We start from the raw sequence: 11,152 nt of genomic DNA on the forward strand, positions 1-11,152 counted from the left end.
GGTCACACGCCAACAGTCAAGGTCAGGGGTCACACACCCACACTCAAGGTCAGATGAATCAAGGTCACGAACTCACACTCAAGGTCAGAGGTCACAAACTCACACTCAAGGTCAGAGGTCACGCACGCACTGTTGTTGATGTTGATGATGTTGTTGATGTTGTTGATGTTGATGATGTTGTTGTTGATGTTGTTGATGTTGTTGGTGTTGTTGGTGTTGTTGTTGTTAACGTTGTTGACGTTGTTGTTGTTGTGGTTGACATTGTTGTTGTTGACATTGTTGTTGTTGACATTGTTGTTGTTGTTGTTGACATTGTTGTTGTTGTTGTTGACATTGTTGTTGTTGTTGTTGACATTGTTGTTGTTGTTGTGGTTGTTCTGGTTGTTGTTGTTGTTGTTGTGGTTGTTGTTGTTGTTGTTGTAGACTCTCAAGGCTCGTGTCTCCTCTCTGCGCTCCGCGTGTCGTGACCTCTTCCTGCGCCACGCTGAGAGGTCGCGGCTCCCAGAGTCACTCAGCGCGCTGGAGACCCACATCCAGTCAGCTCTACACCTACTCAGGTAGTCAGTGAGTCACTCAGTGAGTCACTCAGTGAGTCACTCAGTGAGTCACTCAGTGAGTCACTCAGTGAGTCACTCACTCAGTGAGTTACTCACTGAGCCGAGAGGTCGCGGCTCCCAGAGTCACTCAGCGCGCTGGAGACCCACATCCAGTCAGCTCTACACCTACTCAGGTAGTCAGTGAGTCACTCAGTGAGTCACTCAGTCAGTCACTCAGTGAGTCACTCAGTGAGTCACTCAGTGAGTCACTCAGTGAGTCACTCAGTGAGTCACTCACTCAGTGAGTTACTCACTGAGCCGAGAGGTCGCGGCTCCCAGAGTCACTCAGCGCGCTGGAGACCCACATCCAGTCAGCTCTACACCTACTCAGGTAGTCAGTGAGTCACTCAGTGAGTCACTCAGTCAGTCACTCAGTGAGTCACTCAGTGAGTCACTCAGTGAGTCACTCACTCAGTGAGTTACTCACTGAGCCGAGAGGTCGCGGCTCCCAGAGTCACTCAGCGCGCTGGAGACCCACATCCAGTCAGCTCTACACCTACTCAGGTAGTCAGTGAGTCACTCAGTGAGTCACTCAGTCAGTCACTCAGTGAGTCACTCAGTGAGTCACTCAGTGAGTCACTCAGTGAGTCACTCAGTGAGTCACTCACTCAGTGAGTTACTCACTGAGCCGAGAGGTCGCGGCTCCCAGAGTCACTCAGCGCGCTGGAGACCCACATCCAGTCAGCTCTACACCTACTCAGGTAGTCAGTGAGTCACTCAGTGAGTCACTCAGTCAGTCACTCAGTGAGTCACTCAGTGAGTCACTCAGTGAGTCACTCACTCAGTGAGTTACTCACTGAGCCGAGAGGTCGCGGCTCCCAGAGTCACTCAGCGCGCTGGAGACCCACATCCAGTCAGCTCTACACCTACTCAGGTAGTCAGTGAGTCACTCAGTGAGTCACTCAGTCAGTCACTCAGTGAGTCACTCAGTGAGTCACTCAGTGAGTCACTCAGTGAGTCACTCACTCAGTGAGTTACTCACTGAGCCGAGAGGTCGCGGCTCCCAGAGTCACTCAGCGCGCTGGAGACCCACATCCAGTCAGCTCTACACCTACTCAGGTAGTCAGTGAGTCACTCAGTGAGTCACTCAGTGAGTCACTCAGTGAGTCACTCAGTGAGTCACTCAGTGAGTCACTCAGTGAGTCACTCAGTGAGTCACTCACTCAGTGAGTTACTCACTGAGCCGAGAGGTCGCGGCTCCCAGAGTCACTCAGCGCGCTGGAGACCCACATCCAGTCAGCTCTACACCTACTCAGGTAGTCAGTGAGTCACTCAGTGAGTCACTCAGTCAGTCACTCAGTGAGTCACTCAGTGAGTCACTCACTCAGTGAGTTACTCACTGAGCCGAGAGGTCGCGGCTCCCAGAGTCACTCAGCGCGCTGGAGACCCACATCCAGTCAGCTCTACACCTACTCAGGTAGTCAGTGAGTCACTCAGTGAGTCACTCAGTCAGTCACTCAGTGAGTCACTCAGTGAGTCACTCAGTGAGTCACTCAGTGAGTCACTCAGTGAGTCACTCACTCAGTGAGTTACTCACTGAGCCGAGAGGTCGCGGCTCCCAGAGTCACTCAGCGCGCTGGAGACCCACATCCAGTCAGCTCTACACCTACTCAGGTAGTCAGTGAGTCACTCAGTGAGTCACTCAGTCAGTCACTCAGTGAGTCACTCAGTGAGTCACTCAGTGAGTCACTCAGTGAGTCACTCACTCAGTGAGTTACTCACTGAGCCGAGAGGTCGCGGCTCCCAGAGTCACTCAGCGCGCTGGAGACCCACATCCAGTCAGCTCTACACCTACTCAGGTAGTCAGTGAGTCACTCAGTGAGTCACTCAGTCAGTCACTCAGTGAGTCACTCAGTGAGTCACTCAGTGAGTCACTCAGTGAGTCACTCACTCAGTGAGTTACTCACTGAGCCGAGAGGTCGCGGCTCCCAGAGTCACTCAGCGCGCTGGAGACCCACATCCAGTCAGCTCTACACCTACTCAGGTAGTCAGTGAGTCACTCAGTGAGTCACTCAGTGAGTCACTCAGTGAGTCACTCAGTGAGTCACTCAGTGAGTCACTCACTCAGTGAGTCACTCACTCAGTGAGTCACTCACTGAGCCGAGAGGTCGCGGCTCCCAGAGTCACTCAGCGCGCTGGAGACCCACATCCAGTCAGCTCTACACCTACTCAGGTAGTCAGTGAGTCAGTCAGTGAGTCACTCACTCACTCAGTGAGTCACTCAGTGAGTCACTCACTCAGTGAGTCAGTCACTCACTCAGTGAGTCACTCACTGAGCCGAGAGGTCGCGGCTCCCAGAGTCACTCAGCGCGCTGGAGACCCACATCCAGTCAGCTCTACACCTACTCAGGTAGTTAGTCAGTTAGTGAGTCACTCAGTGAGTCACTCACTCAGTGAGTCACTCACTCAGTCACTCACTCAGTGAGTCACTCACTCACTCAGTCACTCACTCAGTGAGTCACTCACTGAGCTGAGAGGTCGCGGCTCCCAGAGTCACTCGGCGCGCTGGAGACCCACATCCAGTCAGCTCTACACCTACTCAGGTAGTTAGTCAGTTAGTGAGTCACTCAGTGAGTCACTCACTCAGTGAGTCACTCACTCAGTCACTCACTCAGTGAGTCACTCACTCAGTCACTCACTCAGTGAGTCACTCACTGAGCCGAGAGGTCGCGGCTCCCAGAGTCACTCAGCGCGCTGGAGACCCACATCCAGTCAGCTCTACACCTACTCAGGTAGTTAGTCAGTTAGTGAGTCACTCAGTGAGTCACTCACTCAGTGAGTCACTCACTCAGTCACTCACTCAGTGAGTCACTCACTGAGCTGAGAGGTCGCGGCTCCCAGAGTCACTCAGCGCGCTGGAGACCCACATCCAGTCAGCTCTACACCTACTCAGGTAGTTAGTGAGTCACTCAGTGAGTCACTCACTCACTCAGTGAGTCACTCAGTGAGTCACTCACTCACTCAGTGAGTCACTCACTCAGTGAGTCACTCACTGAGCCGAGAGGTCACGGCTCCCAGAGTCACTCGACGCGCTGGAGACCCACATCCAGTCAGCTCTACACCTACTCAGGTAGTTAGTGAGTCACTCAGTGAGTCACTCAGTGAGTCACTCAGTGAGTCACTCAGTCAGTGAGTCACTCAGTGAGTCACTCAGTGAGTCACTCAGTGAGTCACTCACTCAGTGAGTCACTCAGTGAGTCACTCAGTGAGTCACTCACTCAGTGAGTCACTCACTGAGCTGAGAGGTCGCGGCTCCCAGAGTCACTCGGAGTGCTGGAGACCCACATCCAGTCAGCTCTACACCTACTCAGGTAGTCAGTCAGTTAGTGAGTCACTCAGTGAGTCACTCACTCAGTGAGTCACTCACTCAGTCACTCACTCAGTGAGTCACTCACTGAGCTGAGAGGTCGCGGCTCCCAGAGTCACTCAGCGCGCTGGAGACCCACATCCAGTCAGCTCTACACCTACTCAGGTAGTCAGTGAGTCACTCAGTGAGTCACTCAGTGAGTCACTCAGTGAGTCACTCAGTGAGTCACTCAGTGAGTCACTCACTCACTCACTCAGTGAGTCACTCAGTGAGTCACTCACTCACTCAGTCACTCACTCAGTGAGTCACTCACTGAGCTGAGAGGTCGCGGCTCCCAGAGTCACTCAGCACGCTGGAGTCTCACATCCAGTCAGCTCTACACCTACTCAGGTAGTTAGTCAGTCAGTGAGTCAGTCAGTGAGTCACTCAGTGAGTCACTCAGTCACTCACTCAGTCACTCACTCAGTCACTCACTCACTCACTCACTCACTCACTCACTGAGTCACTCAGTGAGTCACTCAGTGAGTCACTCAGTGAGTCACTCACTCACTCAGTGAGTCACTCACTCAGTGAGTCACTCACTCAGTGAGTCACTCACTCACTCAGTGAGTCACTCACTCAGTCACTCACTCACTCAGTCACTCACTCACTCAGTGAGTCACTCAGTGAGTCACTCACTGAGTGACTCACTGAGCTGAGAGGTCGCGGCTCCCAGAGTCACTCGGAGTGCTGGAGTCTCACATCCAGTCAGCTCTACACCTACTCAGGTAGTTAGTTAGTCACTCAGTGAGTCACTCAGTGAGTCAGTCAGTGAGTCACTCACTCAGTGAGTCACTCAGTGAGTCACTCAGTGAGTCACTCAGTGAGTCACTCACTCACTCAGTGAGTCACTCACTCAGTGAGTCACTCACTCAGTGAGTCACTCACTCACTCAGTCACTCACTCACTCAGTGAGTCACTCACTCACTCAGTCACTCACTCACTCAGTCACTCACTCAGTGAGTCACTCACTGAGTGACTCACTGAGCTGAGAGGTCGCGGCTCCCAGAGTCACTCGGAGTGCTGGAGACCCACATCCAGTCAGCTCTACACCTACTCAGGTAGTGAGTGAGTCACTGAGTGAGTCACTCACTCAGTGAGTCACTCAGTCACTCAGTGAGTCACTCAGTGAGTCACTCACTCACTCAGTGAGTCACTCAGTGAGTCACTCAGTGAGTCACTCAGTCACTCACTCAGTGAGTCACTCACTCAGTGAGTCACTCACTGAGCTGAGAGGTCACGACTCCCAGAGTCACTCGGAGTGCTGGAGTCTCACATCCAGTCAGCTCTACACCTACTCAGGTAGTTAGTTAGTCACTCAGTGAGTCACTCAGTGAGTCAGTCAGTGAGTCACTCACTCAGTGAGTCACTCAGTGAGTCACTCAGTGAGTCACTCAGTGAGTCACTCACTCACTCAGTGAGTCACTCACTCAGTGAGTCACTCACTCACTCAGTCACTCACTCACTCAGTGAGTCACTCACTCACTCAGTCACTCACTCACTCAGTCACTCACTCAGTGAGTCACTCACTGAGTGACTCACTGAGCTGAGAGGTCGCGGCTCCCAGAGTCACTCGGAGTGCTGGAGACCCACATCCAGTCAGCTCTACACCTACTCAGGTAGTGAGTGAGTCACTGAGTGAGTCACTCACTCAGTGAGTCACTCAGTCACTCAGTGAGTCACTCAGTGAGTCACTCACTCACTCAGTGAGTCACTCAGTGAGTCACTCAGTGAGTCACTCAGTCACTCACTCAGTGAGTCACTCACTCAGTGAGTCACTCACTGAGCTGAGAGGTCACGACTCCCAGAGTCACTCGGAGTGCTGGAGTCTCACATCCAGTCAGCTCTACACCTACTCAGGTAGTCAGTGAGTCACTCAGTGAGTCACTCAGTGAGTCACTCACTCACTCAGTGAGTCACTCAGTGAGTCACTCAGTGAGTCACTGAGTGACTTACTGAGTCACTCACTCAGTGAGTCACTCAGTCACTCACTCAGTGAGTCACTCACTCAGTCACTCAGTGAGTCACTCAGTGAGTCACTCACTGAGCTGAGAGGTCACGGCTCCCAGAGTCACTCGGAGTGCTGGAGACCCACATCCAGTCAGCTCTACACCTACTCAGGTAGTCAGTGAGTCACTCAGTGAGTCACTCAGTGAGTCACTCAGTGAGTCACTCACTCAGTCACTCACTCAGTGAGTCACTCACTCAGTCACTCACTCAGTCACTCACTCAGTGAGTCACTCACTGAGCTGAGAGGTCACGACTCCCAGAGTCACTCGGAGTGCTGGAGTCTCACATCCAGTCAGCTCTACACCTACTCAGGTAGTCAGTCAGTTAGTGAGTCAGTCACTCACTCAGTGAGTCACTCAGTCACTCAGTGAGTCACTCAGTGAGTCACTCACTCAGTGAGTCACTCACTCAGTGAGTCACTCACTCACGCTGAGAGGTCACGACTCCCAGAGTCACTCGGAGTGCTGGAGACCCACATCCAGTCAGCTCTACACCTACTCAGGTAGTTAGTGAGTCACTCAGTGAGTCACTCAGTGAGTCACTCAGTGAGTCACTCAGTGAGTCACTCAGTGAGTCACTCAGTCAGTGAGTCACTCAGTCAGTGAGTCACTCAGTCAGTGAGTCACTCAGTCAGTGAGTCACTCAGTCAGTGAGTCACTCAGTGAGTCACTCAGTCAGTGAGTCACTCAGTCAGTGAGTCACTCAGTGAGTCACTCAGTGAGTCACTCAGTGAGTCACTCAGTGAGTCACTCACTGAGCTGAGAGGTCACGACTCCCAGAGTCACTCGGAGTGCTGGAGACCCACATCCAGTCAGCTCTACACCTACTCAGGTAGTTAGTGAGTCACTCAGTGAGTCACTCAGTCAGTCACTCAGTGAGTCACTCAGTGAGTCACTCAGTGAGTCACTCAGTGAGTCACTCAGTGAGTCACTCAGTGAGTCACTCACTCACTCAGTGAGTCACTCACTGAGCTGAGAGGTCGCGGCTCCCAGAGTCACTCGGAGTGCTGGAGACCCACATCCAGTCAGCTCTACACCTACTCAGGTAGTTAGTGAGTCACTCAGTGAGTCACTCAGTGAGTCACTTAGTCACTCACTCAGTCACTCACTCAGTGAGTCACTCAGTGAGTCACTCAGTGAGTCACTCAGTGAGTCACTCAGTGAGTCACTCAGTGAGTCACTCACTCAGTCAGTCAGCTCTACACCTACTCAGGTAGTCAGTGAGTCACTCAGTGAGTCACTCAGTGAGTCACTCAGTGAGTCACTCAGTGAGTCACTCAGTGAGTCACTCAGTGAGTCGCTCAGTCTGTCACTCAGTCACTCACTCACCCACCCACCCACTCACTCAGTCACTAACTCACCCACCCCCTGAGTCACCCACCCGCTGTGTCACCCCTACAGGAGCGCTCGCTCGCTCAGTCACTCACTCACTAACTCACCCACCCCCTGAGTCACCCCCTGAGTCACCCGCTGTGTCACCCCCTGAGTCACCCGCTGTGTCACCCCTACAGGAGCGCTCGCTCGCTCAGTCACTCACTCACTAACTCACCCACCCCGAGTCACCCCCTGAGTCACCCGCTGTGTCACCCCCTGAGTCACCCGCTGTGTCACCCCTACAGGAGCGCTCGCTCGCTCAGCGAGGCGCAGGAAGTCTTCACGGAGGTGGAGCTCTCACTGCTGGAGACAGCCATCAACGACTCCATCGTGAGTCCACCACCATCACTACTCCACCTCATCACTACTCCACCACCACCACTACTCCACCATCATCACTACTCCACCATCACTACTCCACCATCATCACCACCACCACCATCATCATCACTCCACCATCATCACCACCATCATCATCATCACTCCACCATCATCACCACCATCATCATCATCACTCCACCATCATCACCACCATCATCATCATCACTCCACCATCATCACCACCATCATCACCACCATCATCATCATCACTCCACCATCATCACCACCATCATCACCACCATCATCACCATCATCATCATCACCACCATCATCACTCCACCATCATCACCACCACCATCATCACCATCATCATCACTCCACCGTCACTACTCCACCATCATCACCACCACCATCATCATCACCATCATCATCACTACTCCACCATCATCATCACCATCATCATCACCACCATCATCATCACCATCACCGCCGTCATCATTGCCACCATTACCGCCATCACCACCACCATCACCACCCACCCACTCACTCACCCACCCACCCATCACCCACTCATCCACCCACTCACCCACTCACTCACTCTCTCAACCACTCTCCCACTCACCCACTCACCCACTCACTCACCCACCCACCCATCACCCACTCATCCACCCACTCACCCACTCACCCACTCACTCACCCACTCACCCACTCACCCACTCACCCACTCACTCAACCACTCACCCACTCACCCACTCACCCACCCACTCACTCACCCACTCACCCACCCACCCACCCACTCAACCACTCACCCACCCACTCACCCACCCACTCACCCACCCACCCACTCACCCACCCACTCACTCACCCACTCACCCACCCACCCACCCACTCAACCACTCACCCACTCACCCACTCACTCTTCCACTCTCTCAACCACTCACCCACCCACCCACTCACCCACCCACTCACCCACTCACTCACCCACCCACCCACTCAACCACTCACCCACCCACCCACTCACCCACCCACTCACCTACCTACCCACCCACTCACCCACCCACTCACCTACCTACCCACCCACCCACTCACCCACCCACTCACCTACCTACCCACCCACTCACCCACTCACCCACCCACTCACTCACTCACCCACTCACCCACCCACTCACCCACTCACCCACCCACTCACTCACTCACCCACTCACCCACCCACTCACCCGCCCACCCACTCACCCACTCACCCACCCACTCACTCACTCACCCACCCACCCACCCACTCACCCACCCACTCACCTACCTACCCACCCACTCACCCACTCACCCACCTACCCACCCACCCACTCTCCCACTCACCCACCCACTCACTCACTCACCCACTCACCCACCCACTCACCCGCCCACCCACTCACCCACTCACCCACCCACTCACTCACTCACCCACCCACCCACCCACTCACCCACCCACTCACCTACCTACCCACCCACTCACCCACTCACCCACCTACCCACCCACCCACTCTCCCACTCACCCACCCACTCACTCACTCACCCACTCACCCACCCACTCACCCACCCACCCATTCACCCACTCACCCACTGAAACACCCACTCACCCACCCACCCACTCACCCCTCCCCCCCTCCCCCCCCCCACCCCCCACCCCCACCCCTCCCCCCCCTCCTCCACCCACAGCAATGGAAAAACGAGTCTCTCTCAAGGCACCGCGATCTCCCTGCGTGGGAGTCCCCTCCGGCTCTCCTGTCCCGTGACGTGGACTCTCGCTCCGCCGGACTGGAGCGCGAGGTGCACTACCTCCTCAACAAAGCCCGGATCGCACGAGCACGGACCGGATCGTCATCGTCGTCCGGATCCGGATCCAAGGCTCGCAACTCCAGCAAGGCGGACACGGCCGGAGCAAAAGCCGGAGCCGGAGCGGATAGTGGAGCCGGAGCGGATAGTGGAGCCGGAGCGGATGCTGGAGCTGGAGATGGAGCCGGAACTGGAGCGGATACTGGAGCTGGAGCTGATACCGGAACTGGAGTAGATACCGGATCTGGAGCGGATACTGGAGCTGGAGCCGGAGCCGAAACTGGAGCACAAACCGGAACCGGAGCGGATACTGGAGCTGGAGATGGAACCGGAGCCGAAACTGGAACTGAAACTGGAGCACAAACCGGAACCGGAGCGGATACTGGAGTCGGAGATGGAACTGGATCGGGAGCGCAAACCGGAACCGGAGCGGATACTGGAGTCGGAGATGGAACTGGAGCCGGAGATGGAACAGAAACCCGAACCGGAGCGGATTCTGGAGCTGGAGATGGAACGGAAACCCGAACCGGAGCGGATACTGAAGCTGGAGATGGAACGGAAACCCGAACCGGAGCGGATTCTGGAGCTGGAGATGGAACAGAAACCCGAACCGGAGCGGATTCTGGAGCTGGAGATGGAACTGGAGCGCAAGGCGGAGTTGGAGCGACTGTTGACCGTGCGGATGGGACGGAGACCTCTGCTGACTCACTGGGGAATTTGAACCACGACCCTCAAGAACTTTAGAGGCAGAGACACACACGGACACACAGAGAGAGACACAGAGACAGACACTCAGACACACACAGAGAGAGACACACACACACAGACACACACAGAGAGAGACACACACACAGACACACAGAGAGACACACACAGAGACAGACACTCAGACACACACACAGATACAGAGAGAGACACAGACACACACAGAGAGACACACAGAGAGAGACGCACAGAGAGAGACACACAGAGAGAGACACACACACACAGACACACACAGACACACACAGACACACACAGAGAGAGACACACACACAGACACACACACACACAGACACACACAGACACACACACGGACACACAGAGAGACACACACAGAGACAGACACTCAGACACACACAGAGAGAGACACACACACACAGACACACACAGAGAGAGACACACACACAGACACACACACACACACGGACACACAGAGAGACACACACAGAGACAGACACTCAGACACACACACAGATACAGAGAGAGACACAGAGACACACAGAGAGAGACGCACAGAGAGAGACACACACAGAGACAGACACTCAGACACACACACAGATACAGAGAGAGACACAGACACACACAGACACAGACACACATACACACACACATACACAGACACACACTCACGCACTCAGACACACACACAGACACACACACAGACAGACCCCCACCCACCCACCCTACCCCCACCCACCCACCCACCCTACCCCCACCCACCCACCCACCCACCCTACCCCCCCCCACCCACCCTACCCACCCATCACACCCACACCCACCCCCCCCCCACCCTACCCACCACCCCCACACCCCACCCACCCCCACCCCCCACCCCCCCCACCCACCTACCCACCAATAAATCCCCTAAACCCACAGCCACGTTTGTATCTCCCGCCGGTTCCTATTGCTGTTGTGTAGTTACACAGACAAAGCTA

The 11,152-nt window shown here is 54.8% G+C and overlaps 1 protein-coding gene across 1 annotated transcript in view; it reads left to right on the forward strand.

Moving 5' to 3' along the window:
* The window catches only part of LOC144954043 (hypoxia up-regulated protein 1-like), an 87,087-nt gene extending 76,197 nt beyond the window's left edge, over positions 1-10,890 (forward strand). The window contains exons 21-24 of the mRNA XM_078884627.1: positions 424-557; positions 6,922-6,996; positions 7,571-7,655; positions 9,339-10,890. Coding sequence (XP_078740753.1) covers positions 424-557; positions 6,922-6,996; positions 7,571-7,655; positions 9,339-10,199 — 1,155 coding nt within the window. The 3' untranslated portion in view covers positions 10,200-10,890. The remainder of the gene's footprint in view (positions 1-423; positions 558-6,921; positions 6,997-7,570; positions 7,656-9,338) is intronic.
* Positions 10,891-11,152: the final 262 nt, after the last annotated feature.

This window comes from Lampetra fluviatilis, unplaced genomic scaffold (assembly GCF_964198595.1).
Source record: "Lampetra fluviatilis unplaced genomic scaffold, kcLamFluv1.1 SCAFFOLD_298, whole genome shotgun sequence".
Lineage (NCBI taxonomy): Eukaryota > Metazoa > Chordata > Hyperoartia > Petromyzontiformes > Petromyzontidae > Lampetra > Lampetra fluviatilis.